The 22107-nt window shown below is 35.6% G+C and overlaps 1 protein-coding gene across 2 annotated transcripts in view; it reads left to right on the forward strand.

Annotated features, from left to right (window-relative positions):
- The window catches only part of HECTD2 (HECT domain E3 ubiquitin protein ligase 2), a 77162-nt gene that overhangs the window by 31767 nt on the left and 23288 nt on the right, over positions 1-22107 (forward strand). For both annotated transcript variants that reach the window (XM_082674317.1, XM_082674318.1), the window contains exons 3-11: positions 5134-5272; positions 6334-6436; positions 6850-6939; positions 9947-10011; positions 12459-12504; positions 14245-14354; positions 15776-15924; positions 16507-16630; positions 19019-19115. In XM_082674317.1, coding sequence (XP_082530443.1) covers positions 5134-5272; positions 6334-6436; positions 6850-6939; positions 9947-10011; positions 12459-12504; positions 14245-14354; positions 15776-15924; positions 16507-16630; positions 19019-19115 — 923 coding nt within the window. The remainder of the gene's footprint in view (positions 1-5133; positions 5273-6333; positions 6437-6849; positions 6940-9946; positions 10012-12458; positions 12505-14244; positions 14355-15775; positions 15925-16506; positions 16631-19018; positions 19116-22107) is intronic.

Raw genomic sequence — 22107 nt, forward strand, 5'->3', positions numbered from 1 at the left:
GACTGTCTGTGTCAGGGGTACATGGGATGTCTCTGTATTATTTCTTACAACTACATGGGATTCTACAGTTATCTCAAAATTTAAAAAGTTTAATTATAAAATTAAGTATGGCAACTCTAGAAGTTTAGGGAAAAACAGTTTTTTGATCCTCCGATGTACAGAATTTGATTAATCACAATTCTGGTTCATGACACTGACCTTGGTCCATGCAGAGCTCTATTGGTTGCTTTATTTTAATAATAGAGATATGAAATAGTATAATATAGTATAATATAACATATTACAGTGTCATAGTTTATTTCCACTGCATGCTGTGTAAATACTGTGTTGTCTAAATATACCACAATGTATTCAATTCTCTGAGTAATGGATAACTGGATTATTTTCAGATTTTTTTTCCTGAAACAATACTTTTGTGAATATTCTTGTATATGTCTTCTGAGGTACTTATGCAAAATTTCTCTTGGACATGTGTTTAGGAGTGAATTGCTGGAAATTATTACCTTTTTTTTTTTTTGCGGTATGTGGGCCTCTCACTGTTGTGGCCTCTCCCATTGCGGAGCACAGGCTCCGGACGCGCAGGCTCAGCGGCCATGGCTCACGGGCCCAGCCGCTCCCCGGCATGTGGGATCTTCCCGGACCGGGGCACGAACCCACGTCCCCTGCATCGGCAGGCGGACTCTCAACCACTGCGCCACCAGGGAAGCCCTGCTTTTCAGTTTTTTAAAGTGTTTGTGGCAGTTAATACACCTACCAACAATACGTGAAATATCAAATTAATCTACATCCTCTCTAACATTATCATACTTTTTAATTCTTGCCAGTTGAGTGGATATAAGATTGTGTCTCATGTTCTTTATTTGCATTTTCTTAATCACTAATGAGACTGAATGTCTTTTGATGTGTGTATGGTATATGTGTTTCTTTCTCTAGAATGCCTGTTTGATTCTTCTGCACATTATTCTATTGGATTATTTCTCTTTTTCTCAATGATTTTTAGGAAATATCTCTCTATTCTTGGTGCTCATCCTTTGTTGTATGTGTTTCAGATTTTCCCTCCAACTTGTAACTTATATTTTTAATTCAAGGTATCTTTGATGATCAGAAGTTTTTAATTTTAACATAGTCAAAAATGTCTGTTTTTTTATAGTTGCACTTTTTAGTTTCTCTTAAAGAAACATTTCTCTGTCCCGAAATCAGAAGGATTTTCCTATTCCTAGTTTTTAAGGTATGAGATAGGAATCCAACTTCATTTTTTCCCCATGTGGTTAACCATATTTTCAAATCCTTTCTTTCTTCCAATGATCTGCCGTATATTTCATATATTGAACTTTCATGTGTGGATGGATATGATTCTGGGTTCTCTAGTCCACTGGTCAACTTATCTAATCCTGTGTCTGTAAAACACTGCTTTTTACAGTGTAAAAAGCAGTAAAACTGTAAAACTTTTTACAGTTTTAATCTACACTGAATCTGTAGATTGCTTTGGGTAGTAGTCATTTTCACAATGTTGATTCTTCCAATCCAAGAACGTGGTATATCTCTCCATCTATTTGTATCATCTTTAATTTCTTTCATCAGTTTCTTATAGTTTTCTGCATACAGGTCTTTTGTCTCCTTAGGTAGGTTTATTCCTAGATATTTTATTCTTTTTGTTGCAATGGTAAATGGGAGTGTTTTCTTAATTTCACTGTCAGATTTTTCATCATTAGTGTATAGGAATGCCAGAGATTTCTGTGCATTAATTTTGTATCCTGCTACTTTACCAAATTCACTGATTAGCTCTAGTAGTTTTCTGGTAGCATCTTTAGGATTCTCTATGTAGAGTATCATGTCATCTGCGACAGCCTCTTCAGTAAGTGGTGCTGGGAAAACCGGACAGGTACATGTAAAAGTATGAGATTAAAACACTCCCTAACACCATACACAAAAATAAGCTCAAAATGGATTAAAGACCTAAATGTAAGCCAGAAACTATCAAACGCTTAGAGGAAAACATAGGCAGAACACTCTATGACATAAATCACAGCAAGATCCTTTTTGACCCACCTCCTAGAGAAATGGAAATAAAACAAAAATAAACAAATGGGACCTAATGAAACTTAAAAGCTTTTGCACAGCAAAGGAAACCATAAATAAGCCCAAAAGACAACCCTCAGAATGGGAGAAAATATTTGCAAATGAAGCAACTGGCAAAGGATTAATCTCCAAAATTTACAATCAGCTCATGCACCTCAATAACAAAAAAACAAGCAACCTGATCCAAAAATGGGCAGAAGACCTAAATAGACATTTCTCCAAAGAAGATATACAGATTGCCAAGAAACACATGAAAGAATGCTCAACATCATTAATCATTAGAGAAATGCAAATCAAAACTACAATGAGATACCATCTCACACCGGTCAGAATTGCCATCATCAAAAAATCTAGAAACAATAAATGCTGGACAGGGTGTGGAGAAAAGGGAACACTCTTGCACTGCTGGTGGGAATGTAAATTGATACAGCCACTATGGAGAACAGTATGGAGATCCCTTAAAAAACTACAAATAGGGCTTCCCTGGTGGCGCAGTGGTTGAGAGTCCGCCTGCCGCTGCAGGGGACACGGGTTCGTGCCCTGGTCCGGGAAGATCCCACATGCCACGGAGCGGCTGGGCCCATGAGCCATGGCCACTGAGCCTGCGTGTCCGGAGCCTGTGTTCCACAAGGGGAGAGGCCACAACAGTGAGAGGCCTGTGTACCCCCCCCCAAAAAAAAAAGAAACTACAAATAGAACTACAATACGACCAGCAATCCCACTACTGGGCATATACCCTGAGAAAACCATAATTCAAAAAGGGTCATGTACCAAAATGTTCATTGCAGCTCTATTTACAATAGCCAGGACATGGAAGCAGTCTAAGTGTCCATCATCGGATGAATGGATAAAGAAGATGCGGCACATATATACAATGGAATATTACTCAGCCATAAAAGGAAATGAAATTGAGTTATTTGTACTGAGGAGGATGGACCTAGAGTCTGTCATACAGAGTGAAGTAAGTCAGAAAGAGAAAAGCAAACACCGTATGCTAACACATATATACGGAATCTAAGAAATAAAAAAAAAAAGGTCATGAAGTACGTAGTGGTAAGACAGGAATAAAGACACAGACCTACTAGAGAATGGACTTGAGGATATGGGGAGGGGGAAGGGTAAGCTGTGACAAAGTGAGAGAGAGGCATGGACATATATACACTACCAAACGTAAAATAGATAGCTAGTGGGAAGCAGCCGCATAGCACAGGGAGATCAGCTCAGTGCTTTGCGACCACCTAGACGGGTGGGATAGGGAGGGTGGGAGGGAGGGAGACGCAAGAGGCAAGAGATATGGGAACATATGTATATGTATAACTGATTCACTTTGTTAGAAAGTAACACACCATTGTAAAGCAATTATACTCCAATAAAGATGTTAAAAAGAAAAGAAAAGAAATGAATAAGCAACAGGTATTCATTGGAAAGCTCAGGAGCCCAGTTTGAGAACAAAAGCTGAAACTGGGAGGGGTTTTGCCAAGAACAGGTGAATGCAGAGGGCCCATGCTGAGATCTGAAGGGAGCAGGTAACCCCTGTGAACTCTCCAAACTAGGGATCCCTTCCAGGAAGGGGGGCGGAGGGGCGCATTCTGAGATTAGAATCAAATTTGAGCATCACTGGGACAATAAAGATTAAAGACAGAGATCACCTGAACAAAAGTGGAAGAGGGAAACAGGGCCTGGAAATCCCAGAAAGAAGCTACCATGTATTTGAGTTCTACATAAAAACAAAAAAAGGGGGTGCCACACCTCCTTCTGAAAGTTTGGGAAGATTAATTTCAAATAAAATTGGCTAGAGAAAAGAAACAAGGTCAAATTCTATAATTTTTAATTACAAAATTGTATTATAATAAAAAAGAATAAGAAACAGAATAACAGCCTCTTGAACAATGGGAGCACATCAGAAACACATGCCCACAAAAGTAGATAAAATACTATTTCAAAATGAGCTAAAGCTCATTAAGAAAATGATATGACACTTGAAAGAATGCCATAAATCAGAATTGCAAAAAATGAAAAGTGAGGTGACAGTAAAGGAAATAATCCGATTTTTTTTAATTTTAGAAATAAACTAGAAGGAACACAAAAGCAAACAAATGTAACAGATAATGCCTTAAGAGAACTAGAAGATGAGAAGAAGGAAGTATTTAAAATTTTAAAAAGAAATGAGGAAAGAGATAAAAAGAAACTGAGAGAAATTAAAATTAGAATAGGCAGAACAAGAAAGGGTTGGTAGCGCTATTCCTTGACTGGTTAGTGGTTTCAGAGGTGTTTGCCTTACAGTAATTCATTAAGCCATACATCTGTTTTGTGAGATTTTTCTGTGTTTGTTTTATTTTACAATTAAAAGTTTATAAAATGCAACAAAAAGGAAAACGATGAACTGGCGGATATTTGGAAAAAAAGAAAAATACATAAAATGTTCATGCAAATTGATGATAAAATGCTAAATCTCCAATAAAGAATTGCAGAGGATATAAATAAATGATGTACATACACAATTGACCCTTGAACAACATGGTTTTGAATTGAGTGGGTCCACTTAATGTGCTGACTTTTTCAATAAATTTCGATAAATACATAGTATAGTACTACAGAATCTGTGTTTGGTTGAATCCGCAGATACTGAACCACAGATGTGGAGGGCCAGCTGTAAAGTTACATGGGGGATCGGTGCCCAAACTCCACATCAATAAGGGGGCAAGTGTATTCAAAAGCTAATAAACACTAAAAACATCTAGTCTCAGTGAAATAATCCCTGAAAGAAAATTTATGGGAAGGGAGGCGATGAAAGAAAAACTCTGTATTGTATCTACAGATAACTTTTAATGTCAGATACAGCCTAATTTATCTGCTATGGGTGAAGTTGGGTAGGTGGCAACAGACCCTCCAGTAAGTGCCCTTCAGTGTGCTGGGTGTTTCTGTTATATGATCCCAAGGGAATGCAATACAAAATAATCCGTTGTTTTCTGTTCATGTTGAGTTAGCCTGGCATTTTATAATTTGGAAAGATTTTATGATCAATTACATTGAAAACTTTTTTATCCTTCACAGTGAGAGACCTACCACCAATTTGCCTTGATGTTAGACAGAAACAGCGCACCTCTACAGATGCTTTATCATCTGAAATGAAGACCCCAGTTCTTCCAGAACCCATCCTTCCCGTTCAGCCAAAAACTATGAAAGACTTTCTGTAAGTTTCGGCTCACTGTTACATGTAGACACATAGTCATCTGCATGTCAGCACTTTACATAATTTAATATTTTTGTGTGAGAAACTAATTGAACTTGTGGCTCATTATAAAGTATTAGCCAAGAGTGAAGACACAAAAGACTACCTGTCTCAAGTTGAAGGTGAAAACAAACATATAATTAACCGGTAAGGGATAGATAATGTTACAGCAAAAGACACTAAATAAGAGAAAATGAGTCAAAACAGGCAAGAGAGACTTCCCTGGTGGCACATTGGTTAAGAATCTGCCTGCCAGTGCAGGGGACACGGGTTTGAGCCCTGGTCCGGGAAGATCCCACATGCCGTGGAGCAACAAAGCCCGTGTGCCACAGCTACTGAGCCTGCGCTTTAGAGCCCGTGAGCCACAACTACTGAGCCCACATGCCACAACTACTGAACCCCACGCTCCTAGAGCCCATGCTCCACAACAAGAGAAGCCACCACAGTGAGAAGCCCGCACACCACAACGAAGAGTAGCCCCCGCTCGCCGCAACTAGAGAAGGCCCACGTGCAGCAACGAAGACCCAACACAGCCAAAAATAAATTAATTAATTAATTTTAAAGAAGAAAAACAGTCAAGAGGAGGTAAAGGTGGTAATAAAATAATAGAACGTGACATATAAATCATAAAAACCATGTTAGTAGTAAAAACTACTAAAAAACCCAAATGGACACTTGAAGGACTAAGTGGGAAAGAGAAGGTAGGGACAGAATGTAAACAAAATCTGTCAAGAAATTTGGCTCTGAAGTGAAGGAACGGAAGAGTGATAATTGTAAGGAGCATGTCAAAAATTAACTTTTTAAAAAGCAAATAAATGGGGAAGTTGAAGCTGGATTAATATCTTAATGCAATTAAGAATTATAAATTCATAAGCTACCTTTACATTAACTGGAACACATTTCTGTATTCAGCTTCATTATTTCAAGTTGCATGTTGGATGACATTTATCTATAAAGAATTAATGCTATTTTATCTGAATAACATTTTTATCTGTTATGGCTAATAAATGTTTTTATTTTAGGGAAGATGTAGAAAAAGCTAAGTCATCAGGAGATTGGAAAACAGTACATGATTTTTATCTCACAATGTTTGATTCTTTCCCAGAACTAAATGCTGCATTTAAGGTAATGATACATAAAGCACATTTTTCACTTTTAGTTTAAATTTTCCAAAAAAAGATACTATAAATTAACTTCTTTTTCTACCCAGTATTGGCTTAAGCAGCTGTTTAAGCAAACATAAATAGGTATTAATTCTGAAATTGTATGTATCACAAACAAGTATTACTTAAGTGATATCTTAAAGATTGTTTTTATTTGTACTAATGTTAATGTTTGACTCCATTCTTTCAGTTTTAAAAAAGAAAGTTATTAAAATAACCTTTATATATTTATTTTTAGCAATCTTGCCCTGACAGTCCTTTTTTATCATCATACTAGGAATATTAGAAATTATGTAGGAATAGTTATGGTTCAGATATTACTTAGATTAGTTCTTAAAATGTTATATACACTTGGTTCTTTAATTGAATTTGCAGAAAGATGCCTCTGCCTCGTTTAATACTATCGAAGACTCTGGGATTAATGCTAAATTTGTGAATGCTGTATATGATGCCTTACTTAATACTGTAAGTATTATTTATGAACACATGCAAATAGCATAATTGTTTGACTCTTCTGTATTTTAAAAGCAGCCAGACAAATATTGTAAAACTCACCTTGTAACATAATTACATGAGAAACTCTGATATAATTTTTGGTAAATTTAGTTGAAATTCTCAGAGAGTTAGATTATTTTATTCTTATATTTTTCTAATTAAATGAAAATTCAGTAGAAAATACTTTTATGTTCAGTCCTTATTTAAAGGCTTGCTAAGATAAAAATCATGCTTTACTGACTCAGCAAAAGGAGGTAAATTATTTGGTTGTATTGGAATTACATTGAATCTGTAGATCAGTGGTTCTCAAATTTTAGCATGTATCAGAATCACAGAAAAGGCTTCTCAGTATTCAGTAGGTCTAGCATAGAGCCCCCAAATTTGTGTTTCTAACAAGCTTCAGGATATGTTGATTCTCCTGATCCGGGGGGGCTCTCTGTGGCCATGTGAGTTTGAATTTCATCGTAATTATAATTGAAAGTCATTGAAAGATTTGTGTTTCTAACAAGTTCCAGGATATGTTGATTCTTCTGATCCGGGGGCTCTCTATGGCCATGTGAGTTTGAATTTCATTGTAATTATAATTGAAAGTCATTGAAAGATTTTAAGCTGGGAACAAAGGGATGACGGACATGATTTATAGTTTAGAAAGATCTCTCTGGATGTTATGTGGAGGATGGTCTATAGTGGGGCAAGAGAAAGGAGTTAGGAAGGCATTGCTGAAACCTAAACGACGGTCAGTGTTTGGACTAGGGTTTTGGCAGTGGAACTAGTGAGACGTATTCAGACTCTGAGTATATTATGGAACAGAGCTAAACATACTTCTGTAGATTGGATGTGGGACTTGAGGGAAGAAGGAAACTGAGTAGATGGTATTGCCATTTAATTAGATGGATGGGGCTCAGCTATCAGCAGAGAGAAAAAAGGTGTTTCAAAGAGGTAATAATTAATCCTGTCAAATGCTGCTGAGAGATTTAGTAAGATTTGGACAGAGAATTGAGCACTGTCTTTGATAAGGTGAATAATTGATGACTGAGTTTAATAAGAGCCGTTTCCGTGAAGTTGTGGAAACAAAGCCTACTTGGAATGGGTTGAAGGGACCATGAGAGGAGAGGAAGTAGAGATAGTGAATACAGACAGCTCTTGGAGAGTTTTGCTGTGAAGGGAAGTGGAGAAATTAAGGGTTAGCTGAAAGAGTACATGGGTCCAAATGAAAGGTTTTTAGCATGAGCAATATATTAGCCAGGGTCCTGGCAGGAAACAGATGACACACTCTAACTGGTAACCTGGAGAGGACTGTTTACAAAAGTATTAGCAGAACAAGGGAGGCCCTCAGGAGTAGTACTGTAGAGTGAATCTGGAGATGAGCTGTCGGGGGGAGAGGGCTGCCTTACAGGAGATGAGGGGCATAGCCAGCCCATGGTGACCTTGCAGGGAGGGCGTTGGGGGAATAAATACCCCAACTTTCCTCTCTTCCCTCTTCTGTCAGTGTTCCCTATGGCTGAATCCAACCAGAAGGCAAAAAAAGGCAAAGGAGTCTGGTTGATGTAGTCCTTAGTAGTCAGCCTCTTAAGAGCATAGATCAGGGTGGAGAAGAGTGAAAATGCAGAGACACATCTGTGCAGATGGTATTAGGATGTAGTGTTCTACTGATGGGAACGACCTAGTAGTGTGGAAGAAATGGATGATATGGGGGAGATAGAAGAAAACTGAATAACCAGGTCCTTGACAAGGTGAGAGAGGATGGAGCATAGGGCTCAAGTGAGGGGGTTGGGCTTGGTCAGTTGTAGTGCAGGTAAATGATTAGAATAATAGTGGCAAGATGAATCTGTTCTCATTTGGGTGCATCTGTTTTCTCTCTAAAGTGTGTGGCAAGATCAGAGCTGAGAGTGATGATGGGAAGGAGGTGTTGGAGATTTGAGGAATGAGAAAAAGGTTTGAAATAGTTGTCTTGGAGAGCAGGGAAGTAGATGAACTGGGGAAATGTTGAAGGACTGTCAGTGGTGTTGAGTGTCCTTTTGAGATTTGTGACATAAACTCAGTGTGTCTAGTCAGCACATTTGTGTGATTTTTCTCCTGCAGCCTTCCATTGCTCTGGGGTGCTGTTTGCCTGCTGGGTGTGAAGGGTCACTGCAAGCAGAGGAGGAGAAAGGAATGATGTATTAAATAAGTATATTAAGAAAGGTGCTAGGCTGAATGAGTGCTGACAGACATGTCTTAGAAGTGATGATTGTGTTTTTTTAAAAAATAAATCCATGATATATGCTTGTTTTCTTGACATTTGCCCCTTTCATATAACAATATGACAGAGAAATTTTAATGACTGTTTGGAGCTTCTAGTTAATGAAGCTTTTAGTCATTACTTCTTATAAGCTAAAAGCACCATCTAGATGTGTTTTCATTCATTCTTATGGGACATGTTTGGTGGTAATTAACTTTTTTTAGTATTTGAATTATTAAACTATAAAAAACGTTATTTAGTACCTTTTTTGGATCCTATAACAAAAAATCTTTATCTTGTTATTTTTTTATTGAACATAATTTGGTTGTACTTAATAATGAATTGTGGGCTTAACTGCTAATTATAACATGGTATTGGTAGGGCTAAATATGTCCAAAACGTATGCAGTCATTTTATATTGTTAAACATGCTATTCTTAGACTTATGTTCATGATTTTATCCTGTCAATCCAGAGAAAGTGAAATTGTTTTTCTTTTTCTGTTTTCAGTGTTATATATAACTGATGGTAGTCATCAAACAGCCACCATGTATGTTTGTGCAGGTTGTACAGTGCACATTCCAGGGAGCATTCTCATTATAATCTCTCAGATGTGAAATTGAGACTACCGTTAAGTGGTAGTCCTTGGTCATCAAGTCTGGTTTTAACTATTGAAACAGATCTGTAAATATAATTAGCATATAAAAGTCACCTAAATAGCTAATCCTAATTATTTCATGATTTTCTTTTGCCTACAGCCTCAAGACATTCAGAAGACAGTATTAAAGGGAATCATTAACAGCCTGTTACGAGAATGGAAAGGGTAACTGAAACTAATATTTGGCTAATCAGTATAGATGGTTAATATACACAGCTCATCCATCTTTAATATATACGTATGTGTTTTACTCTCAGAAAAGATTTTAGTTGCTACGATAAAAACATAGACCAGAATGAAATTATAAACCATTTATAACAAAGCTTTTTAACTTGAGACTTATGACTTCTCAGGATGGTCCACAGGTGAGCTTCAGAGGATCTGTGAATTCTTTAAAATTGTATATAAGATCTGTCATGTACAGATATATGTGCTTTACAAAAATAGGATGGGTACTTAAATCAGTCACCTAGAATGAAATAATATGGGCGTTAAATTTAGCCTTGGGCTTTCTGGTAGCAGAGCAAAACTTTTCTTATTTCTAATATAAGAGAAGTAAATTTAGCTACTGAAATATTTTTTCCTGGAACTAAATATTGAATTGTTATGTAAGGAATGATGGACAGTGTAATTGATAATGTTTTGAACTGTGAATATGCAGAACACAAAAATATACTTTTAGGGCTTCCCTGGTGGCGCAGTGGTTGAGAGTCCGCCTGCCGATGCAGGGGACACGGGTTCGTGCCCCGGTCCGGGAGGATCCCACATGCCGCGGAGCGGCTGGGCCCGTGGGCCGCGGCCGCTGAGCCTGCGCATCCGGAGCCTGTGCTCCGCAACGGGAGAGGCCACAACAGTGAGAGGCCCGCGTACCGCAAAAAAAAAAAAAAAAAAATATATATATATATACTTTTAAAAGTACATATGATTTAAATTGGTGTTACTTAACATTATAATTTAAATGATAGCTTCTATTAAAGCCAAATAATACCATTAAATTATAATTTAAATGTTTATATTGAGCCCAATTTGAAAATACCAAACTAGAGTTCTTAACTATAATGTTAAATGTACCCTATATATTTTAATAACATTGTTCCAATTTTCAGAGAAAATTGTGGTTTTTATAGAAAATTGAGAAAAGTCAAGGTAGTATAAAAAAGTAAAAATGTAACATTTTGCAGCTTTTTTCTAGTCATCTTTTTAAAACAATTGAAATCATACTGTATCTTTCATGTGATTTTTAATTTAACAGTATTTTCCTAGTTTATCATTCTAGTAATACTTTTGCATTTTCCTTGAATTTCATGTCTCTGGTTGAATACATAATGCTTCATTGAAAATGAAGAGGAAAATTTGGAATGTAAAGTGAACACTTAGGAGAGTGAGGAAGTCCAGTGGTCTGAAACTGCTGGGACCTCAATCCCCTCCAAGCATGCTCACACAGCTTTCTAACCCCTGCTCCTCAAATGTGTGCTGGAGACAGATTAAAATAATTTGATGCAACTTACTTATCAAAGGATCATGTGGTCTTTACCCCCAAAATCTTGTTTTATTTTGGATTTATAATAACGACAACAAGATCTACAGTTTATTGACTGTTTAGTATGGGCTAGGCACCTTTCAAACGATTTTGCATGTATTTCTCATTGAATCTTCACTACAATCCTGTGAAATAGGTAATATGATTAGTTTCATTTCACACTTGAGGAAACTAATTTACAGAGAAGTAAATTGCCCAAGTTAACACAGTAAGTGCCTGAGTCAGAATTAGAACCCAGGCTGTCTGGCAAAAGAGCCTGTGGGGCTTCCCTGGTGGCGCAGTGGTTGAGAGCCTGCCTGCCGATGCAGGGGACACGAGGTTGTGCCCCGGTCCGGGAAGATCCCACATGCCGCGGAGCAGCTGGGCCCGTGAGCCATGGCTGCTGAGCCTGCACGTCCGGAGCCTGTGCTTCGCAACGGGAGAGGCCACAACAGTGAGAGGCCTGCGTACCGCAAAAAAAAAAGAGCCTGTGATCTTAACTACAATTTCTGTACCCAGAACTGTATACTGTACTAAAATACTAGTGCATAGAACAGGAAAATGGAAGTTTTCATGGTACAGCTATAAAATGGGAAAACAAAAAACGGACTCTCCTATCACCAGGAATTTTAATACTTATGAATTGCTTTGAGCTTTTTAAAACGTTTTCAAATATAATTTCTAAAACAAAACAGTAGTCCTATTGAGAAAATAATCTGACAATTATGTAGAATAGTATAGAAAGAAATAGTTTAGATTTTATTTAAATCTAAATAATTTAAATCATTATTCAGTCAAGATAATTCTTCCACAGAGAAATATTACTGCTAATTTAAAAATTATATATATACATGTGTATATATATCAATTTCAAAATGTGATACATATGTTATATATTTATATTTCAGATGATGTGGCTTTATATCTTGTAAAGATCATCTAGTACACTTTGGGCAATGATTTATGTTTTCAGGTTTAAGTCTAGTTTTTGGCTTTTATCAAGTCAATTCTCACAGAAACATTGATAATTTTTTATTAGATACTGTAAGGTTAAACATTCATCTCTGATCAATTACAATTATTTCTGTTTCAGTCCACGAACAAAAGATGATCTTAGAGCATATTTTATACTTTTACAGGTAAGAAAGCAAAAACATAGTTGAAGTGTGTAATTCATATCTCAATCTATGCATGTGTAAGTGAAATGATATCAAATACTAAGTATTATTTTGAGCAACATTTTTGATACTTTTTTAGATTATAATTACTTGCAACCAGAGAATTAAAGCTATAAAAATTAACAGTGGAAGGCTAAATTATCTCCAGGATTAATATTTTAACTTGCCTTCCTGCTGTGGGATTCTGGAAGAAACAGAATGGAAGCACTTTTCCTCCTCCAGTCAACTTCCTTTCTTGTAGCTAGTTTTTTAAGGGACTCCAAAACTTTCTTTTATTTCCCAATTAGTGGGTTTCCAACTTTTCTGTGTATTTTCAATAAATGTTTAAACTAGAATTCTAATGGAAAAATCAAAGTGGTTGTTTATATTTGCTAAAGCAAATATGATGAATTTTTTCCTCTTGAGAAATACAGATTCATTGATACAAAAAAAAATAAGGTCCAAACAAATGAAAAGCAATTTTAGTTTTTATAATTTTTTGAGAAGTATGTTATTCCCATAGCTAGCATACTATGTTTGTATTATTCTTTACAATTTACCAAAGGTGTTCATATAAATTATTATCTCATTTAAAGATAAGAAAAAATTATATTAAATAAGATAGGATATTTAGTTCAATATTATGTCCAATAAAAGGAAATATGGAAGATAGGGGTAGAAGAAGGAGGAGAGAGGAAACAAAAAAAGGGGAAATAGATAAGAGGTGGTTGAGGGATGTAAGGAGAGGAAGGGAAGTAAAGAGGTAAGAGGAGAAAGACAAAACTAGAAAAAAGAGGAAATATACCTGGAGAATAGTAAAAGCTAGAAAGTGACAACATGAAGCTCAAAATTTTAAGTGAGTGTATTGGTCAACAGTAAGCTCTGCTCATGACATCTTGTTCTTATGAGCTATCACTTGATGAGTTTATCATCTGGGGTCACTCCCTCATTTTGAACCATCCTGACCATAAGTCAATTTTGAAAAACACATGGTGCTCTTTTATTTTTTACAATTTTGGTTTATTGTTCACTAATACTCATTTTTCCCATGGAGCTCTGAAATGTACACTGTGATGGAGTTTTAGATTTTGGAAATATAACTAGAGGTTTTGCTTGGTTTACAAGCTCTACTCTAACGCTTAAAAGTTCTCTGAAGCTATTATGTGGTTCTCCCCTTGTTCTTTGTGAAATATGCAAATAACTCATTTCACAATGGCAAATGTTTCATTACCAGCTTTTATTTTTCTAGCATTCTCTCTCCCCTTTTTTTTTTAATCAAAGAAGAGCCAGGTTTTTGTTTAGTTGGATAGTAGTGATTGCCACCATTTGTACCAGGCAGTGAGCTACGTGCTTTACATACAGTTTTTTTTAATACTCAAAACAACCTCCAAGATAGATGCTATCATTCCCATTTTTCAGATGAGGAAGTTGAGAATCAAAGTTTAAGGAACATTCCTAAGGGCATATAGAGTAGTAAGTGGTAGAATTAGCCCTCAGACCCAGATCTGTCTTAATTCCAAAGCCACTGGACCATAGTGGAAATCCAAGTCTCTGTTAATTAAATAATTAAACAAATAGATTCTTGTTTTCAAGGATTTCACCTAGTATTTCATAATCTCAAATTTAGTTTTCTGAATTCGCCACTTAGCTCATTAAGCATAGTGTCTTTCCTTTTACATGTTAACAAAATTTTAACGCAATTATCTTTAATATCTTTTTCAGAATCCTCAATTTAATAACACATCTACATATGTCATCTATGCTCACTTGCTACGACAGATAGCTACCTTAGTGGAAGCTGACCATCATTTCCTAGTTCACTGGTTTAAAAAGTAAATTATTCTATGATATTAAGAACTTTTATAATCTTAAAGTTTTAAGTTTGTTAGTAACTTTATAAGAAAATATATTAAATGTTTTCAGGTCTTGAGAAATGATACTTATAATTCACAGTGCTTCAGAAGCCAATTATAAGCATATTCTTTAGTACTACATAGAGGATACATTAAAGATCTGTTTTGTATGTAAGTAATCGTTTTGCTTGTGCCAGCTGTTGTTGAGATTTCTGTCCACTGCTTTTGCATTTTATACAGCACATTCCTATCATTGATTTTTCATATATCTCAAAGATGGTGACTGGATTTGCTCATACATTACTATTTTAATTTGTGTCTTTTTATTTCCTATCAATAAATTTTACCATTATTTACACAATGCCTTTTCCTTACCTAAAACATCATTGTAAAACATACTGGCCATCAATATCAATTTATAAAAGTACAGTACTTTTTTTCCACAGAACAATACTTACATTAACATTTACATTTCCCCATGACTAATAAAAGCTAAAGAAGCTAAATATTCCCAAAATTAATTTTAAATACGGTTAATTCTTATTATTAACAATAGTTATGTTCTATAAAGCTACTGGGAACACTGAATTGGTGAACAGTGAAATACAGGGTTAGCTTCCTGCGAGCCTTTGGTCACAACATTTTTATCAACCAATCAGTACATAACCTTGCTTTATCTGTATTTCTATTTAAAGACACCTATTTGATATAAATTTTTGTTTTATTAACATTGAACTCACGGCCAACAGCACCATAACTCATGTCTGAGCAAATTTTATCTGACATAAGTACCTTCTCCATAAGGCACATCACATCCTTCTTTACTTAGGAACACTAGACAGAACTTTAGCACTATAGTTAAGGGCCGTTTTAAAACAGCAGAATCGCTAACAGAAAGCACAAGAATTTGAAGAACATGACCCTAAGTAGACTGCATAAAGGACACTTGTTTGCAGTATGAGAGCTAAAACAAGAAGGCAGAGCGTGGCCTTGTTCAGCCTCGGCATAAGCAACTCCCATTTTTTGCCACTCTTTGCACAGCCATGAAATGACCACGAAAGCGCCACAATTATTGATTTGGGGATTAGAATTAAATTGTAGGGAATGGGTGAATTTGCAAATACAAAATCTGCGAATGAGGATTGACTGAATACTAAAAGCCTTAAAAGTGAAATGTTTAATGCTAACTTTATAGTAATTTTGGTGTTTATTTCTTATTTAAGAAATGATATTCGAGGTAAGATTTTGCATCTTTTCAAAATTTTGGCAATTTAAGAAATAGAATTTGGGGGAATAGTCTAAAATTTTATGTATAAAGGATGAACTTTGATCTCTAACAAATATATTGCCAAAGTAGAAAATGTGAATTTTGATTGGAATTATTTCAAAATCTTTACCAGATTATCCCAGAAGAGGTTCAAACAATTGGTAGAGAGATTGCTGCAGTTTATTTCTTTACGCCTGTTTCCTGCAAAGCCTGAAGAATTTCCACCTATATCAAAGTGTTCCTGGTGGATCCCATCAGCATCTAAAGTGTTGGCTTTACTTAGTAGGTTTTATTATTCAATCATCTTTACTTTTCTTTTGTTAAATATAAGAACATTTCCATAAGGATCTCAAAATACTATAGAGGCGTTCTTACATCTTAAACCATTCCTTTGAGGAGAAGAGTTGTAGTGATTTATTTTCTATTTTGCTAATGGGTTTCACAATTAATGTATAAGCATGAAAAAGCTTTATGCATTTTATTGGGCAATATTTCTGTTTTATGGCTCTCAGCTGCATACTACCTGCTAAGTAGTGATTCCTAAGAATACAAGAACTTCCATTCATTCCTGCGGACCCCGAGAACACCCTGATGGGGAAATAGGATGCGTAGCTGGCCATCTGCATACTCCCTTTACTATACGATTATAATCCCCACGATTCAAGTTTTTTTTTTTAAAGCAAGAAATTATTGGCTGCATTTTGACCACAATTTTAAAACTACCTTTTCGTTTGGCACTACAATTGCTTAAAATAGGAATTTCTAGATAAAGCTTTCTGGTGGGCATTAAAATGTTCTTCTTATTATTAGAATGAATCATGTACATGTTAGGAAAGATCATTATGTTAGAATTTATCTTTACAGATACTGCAAACAATTTGGTTCATCCTCCCCTTATTCCTTATACTGATTTCTATAATTCTACATTGGATCATATTGATCTCATGGAAGAATACCACACCTGGCAGAGCTTTGGAAATTCTCACAGGTATGATCAAAAGCTCATCTGATTACTCACCTAAATAAAATGCTATTCAAAATAATGACTGGCTTTTAAGTTTGTGTAAATAAATTTAAATATACACATACCTTTGCATATAAACTTATAAATGTAGTTTAGATATCCAGCCTTGAAATATCATTATATTTCTTAAAGCATTTTCTTTTTCTATTACATTTTGAATTTATAGTTACGTTAATATGGTTTTGGCTTGATTAGTAGCATCTTTTTAAGAAGGGAAAAGTTCTATCTTAGTATGCAGTTTCTTATATCTTCTTATTCTATGTGCCATCACCTAGCACAGAGGTCGACCAACTTTTTCTGCAAAGTACAGGATTATAAATGTTTCTGGCTCTTTGGGCTATACAGTCTCTGGTCTACCATTATAGCACGAAAAACAGCCTTAAAAAATATGTAATTGAAGGGGTATGTCTGTGTCCCAAAAGCTTTATTCACAAGCCTAGGTTGTAGGCTGTATTTGTCCCATGGGCCATAGGGTGCCGGTGCCTGATCTAACACAATGATCACACATGCGTGCACATACACACATACATTCACTCTTTTTCTCCCTTTTTCTGTGGATGAAGTATTTGTCCTTTATACACAGTATTAAAAGAATGGATGTTACAGAGAAATGGCTTTACTAGAAATGATTTATCACAGTAGTATAATAGATTTTGGAAACACTTGGCCGAATTCTTTATTACCCTGCACCTTATATCCACACTTACATTTTGGATTAAACCAGCAAGACTATCCCAGACTTAATTTATTCCCAGACCACAAGATATCCTGCAGAATGCATTATTCTAAAGGAGACTGACTAAGAAATAGGATGTGGATATAAGTAATCTAAAACGTCAGGTTACTTCATAAATTGGTTCGAGCTCCCAGGGACCCTTTCTACCAGAATTGGCCTAAAACATAGACTAGCTTTCTGGACGTATCTCAGTCCACACCTGACCTAAGAATTCCGTTTGTGGGGACCTTGGTCAGTCTGATGGATATTTTCTTGACAAAGTTTATTTTACACTTTAATGTAATTGTAATGTTGTAGACAAAACCACAATACAGTTGCGAGAGTTATTGTGCACATTTCAGTGACATCTTTTAATGCAGAGCTCCTCTAAACACTGTGCCATAGCGTTGTTGTACCAAAAAGGAGTTAACAGAGGTTTGATTCTATGATCTCTTCAGCCCTTGGGAAGCCACCCTGGACCTAGAGGGGGACCGGAGCCCCAGGGCAAGTCACATGTCTGGCCATGGGCAGCCTCATCTGTTTATCTCAGTGTGTCATACACATAGTATGGTGTCTACGTGCCGTGACTAGGGAAAGGCTGAGATGCACTGTTTTAAAGTACCTAAGACCAACATTATCCTACTAAGTTCATTGCACTTCTTTTTATTTCCAAATTTCTAGTTAGCACTTAGTGATTCGAAATTATTACACATTAATACTGAACAGTTTTCTTACTGCTTTTTAACAGTTTCATCCCAAGGGGAAAGCCATTTCATTTTCAGTTCACACTAGGGCTATTTCCTTTTTCCTCGTAATCCCTATCTTGCACAGTGGTCACAGATGCACTGCTTGACTGTCCTCAGTGCATTCCAACTGTAACTGATGGATGCATTACAGCCACTTCTGGGGGGAGTCTAACTCCTGAAGTGTCATTGCTACGATACTAGTTCTCTCTAAGTGCATTTCTCTGTGTGGTTTGTGGCTCTTTTATATAACATAGAATGAGCTCTGACCCAGGAAAGAAGTTATTTTCATAACTTTTGATCATATGTTGTATTTTTACAAATACATACCATTTCATCTTACTACATCATTAAATACAGTGCTAAAGCAACACACCTTTTTCTAACTTTTATTTTATTGCTCTTAAATTTACTACTTTTCCTACCATAGTTATTGCTAGATTTCCTCATTTCTGAAGCTCACTCATCAGAAATATCCATATAGTAATGGATTCTTATATTAATTTCTGCACATGAATTTTCTGTCCTAAATCCTTCATCAACACTTCTGCCTCCTGGTTCTGCTGTTGCCCATATTTTTCCCAGGTAATGATATACAAGTGACTATCTAAACTGAAATTATTTGTACAAACAATATAAGCAGTTAGCACATATTTCAGAACATTAGGTGTAGTTTCCTCTAGAGAATAAAGGCACTGCACATCTAATAATGAAGCATACTTCACAGGGCTGTGGGGATTCAAAGAAGTGATGAACATAAAATCATTCTGTGAATGGTAAAACACAATACAAAAGTAATGTTTAATATTGTTAGAAGGGGTACCTTAGATTCCCTTAGTATAATTTTGCTAAAAATACACCATTTTGCTTTTTCTGTTTTCACTTGTTGAGCAGGTTTTCCTTCTGTCAGTACCCATTCGTTATTTCTATAGCTGCAAAAAAAATCATTATTCAAAGAGACTCAGAGCAACAGATGATAAGCATCGCAAGGGTAAGCCAGCTATGAAAACATTTATGCTGACTATAATCAATATATAGTAAATAATTTAACAAATAAGTCAAATGTCTTGTGAATTGTTCTAGCATAATCAGGAAATGTTAAAAGTAAAATTCATATCATACTCCCTCAAAAAGTACTTAAACCTGTTCATGATATGGGGAAAAGATACCCCTCATCAACTTCTCATTATATTATAAATATAGCATGGAGATTAAATGCCTCTCACAGATCCAAAGTACTCGGAACTTGTTGGACATCATTTTGTAGATAACATCCTCCAGGGTCACTAGCAGAGCACTGGTGAGAAAGAAGTACAGTGAGGACAAGGAAAGGAGTGTCCTTAAGAGCAAACTACTCAAACCACTGACACATTTTCTAGATTTTATGACAGTCAAATAGAAACAACTGAAAAATTAGAAAATGTAACAAAAAGTATAGTCTTGAAAAACTGAGAAAATATGTCCAAAGAAGGCGAGAGATGTTTAATGATCCTTAGGGAACCAAAATGCATGGGGGCCCATTGAAACTGGGGTAGCAGTCAGGCTGGCTTTAGACAAATTAATGGAGCAGGATGAAGTTCATCTCTGGGCCTGTCCTGTTCACAGCCTACCATGGTTTCAGCACAGCACAGTAAAGTTAGGTACTTTAATATATATCAGATTGACTGAGCTTTTTTGTTTTAGGTTAGAGCTCTAGACTATACATTTAAATGCTCATATATTTTGAGTATCTGCTTTTGTGACATGATTACTTGCAACTTTAAAACTTAGAGGGAAGGTTTGGCTGTAGTCTTCTTAAAATAAAGAGACCCAAGACAGACCCATAGAGTAAAAGGAAATGATTTCTGTGTCTTGTCCAAGAATATAAAAAGAATCCTAATGCATAAATTGTAATACTTCAAAATACCATAAAAATAAGAATTGTTTATTCTTCAGTAATTCACCAGAAGGTGAGTATTTTTTCCTGTCACAGAGCGGGACAAAAGATTCGAGTGACTAGTGACATCCGAGAGTCAGTTTACACTGAGTATTGGAATATTACAAGAAATGTTATTGCCTATGTGTACCAAAGGAGTAACATAGCCACATTACCCTGCTGAAGAGTAGATTTCAACAGGTATATTTAGCACCAGAATTATTACCTAATCTTGGGTAGATATTGGCTCAAAGATTAGTCTACATAGCTTGTCATTTTGACGTTTTCGGTTAGTTGCATTTATGCAATTTCATGTGCCTTTTTAGTGCTTTTTTTTTTAACCTTGGGTTATGATTTTTTATATTTATAAGGGAAAAATCCAAAGAGCTAGAAGTTTATCTAAGTTCCTCTGAGCAGTCTTCTGCTGTGTCACTCACACTTAAAATATTAAATAATCTTCTTTTAACTTTTCTTCCAATTAAAAGGAGAGTGACAGCTGTAGACTGTGTCCCAGGCTATCTTCCACAGGGCATGGGCACAAATGAGTAGCAATTGAAGTGTCAAGTAGCATTGTCGGTTATGGGTGTTTCCCAGCATTTTAACTTGTAAACTGCCATACCACTTGGAATTAATGACTGGTAACTATTTTGACACAAGGACAGCCTTATAAGTAGTTAATGCAAGCAAGAGCTTATATAGTATACTTTAAAGTTGCAAAAGACATTCCCCAACCTAAAAATAACTTCCTCATCAGACTATGTCTAGAATTCTACCATTGTTAGTTATTTCTTTCATTTGAAACACTTTCTATTCAATATGAATTCCTGATGGGAGGAGTAGCCACTAAGCCTTGTCTTCCATTAGCATCCTAATTGAAATTTGTGTGTTGGATATTTCCAGTGTGACAGCTTCCCAGGAGCTAGACTGGGAACAGAAGATAGTAAAGGGTTGGAAAACAGGACCATGACACAGCATACTATCCTGGAAATATAGATCTCTTTGAGCGCAAAAGAGAGGACACAGAGAAGGAATAAAAACTACTAAAAGCCTTTAGAATTGAATATTGGAGAGATGAGGAAGGGCTCTGAATTAGTGTATTATTATAGTAATCTACAAAATCATGAAAGTAGCCTTATATAGATTTGGGGTATTAAAATTTTACCTAGTAAGCAAATTGCTGCATGTATTTAAAATGTCTGAAGTGTTCATCTTTAATCTGTACAATAATTCATTTTCTTTGTTACCAAAGAGGATGAGGTAGTCTGAAAAAGATTTAGATAAAGTAAATATACAAGCATGATATTTATATATTCCTTATATTTTTTAAATCATATTTCCATCACTCAAGCATAACTATTGTTAACATTTTAGGAAATTTTCTTTTGATAGTTTTTACCTATATTGTCTTTAAAAGGCAGCAGAGTTTAAACAATATTGTGTATACAATTTTGTTTCTCCACTTTTTTTTTCAGTTGTATATTCCCTAAACATTTTCCATGTTATTTACATAGTATTTATGAACATCATTTTTGATAGCTGTATTATATTCCATTAGAGAGATACATACTTAAGATATTTCTAAAGTTTTGCTCTTATAGATAATGCTGTGATGAACATCTCACTGTATAAAATATTTTCTGTGTTTAGAATTCCCAGAAGTGGAATTACTGGGACAAAGGATATGAGCATTGTTAATGGTTTCTGAAATATGTTGAAAATTACTTTCTAAAAGTAGACTAATTGTGCTTTTAGAGTAAATCCAGTATCTAAAAAAGCTTAAGCCAAGTTTATCGTCAGAAGTATATACCTTGTTTCCAATGTTCCCACTTTGTTTGTATTTACTAAACAGAAAACTTTGCCATTTAAGAGATGAGACATACAGAAACAGTAATGCAACATTATTTTACTAAAGAAGATGAATTATTTTAGGTCCTCCATTTTGGATCCCATTTGGTTATTATTGTCCCCAAATGAAATAATTGTAGGGCATTTTCATAAATCAAAATTTGTATAATCGAGTTTATGAAATTGTTTATGAGAGATGGCAAAGAGAGGAATATAAGTGATT

Source organism: Grampus griseus, assembly GCF_964374135.1.
Source record: "Grampus griseus genome assembly, chromosome: 16".
In the NCBI taxonomy this organism is placed as follows: Eukaryota; Metazoa; Chordata; class Mammalia; order Artiodactyla; family Delphinidae; genus Grampus; species Grampus griseus.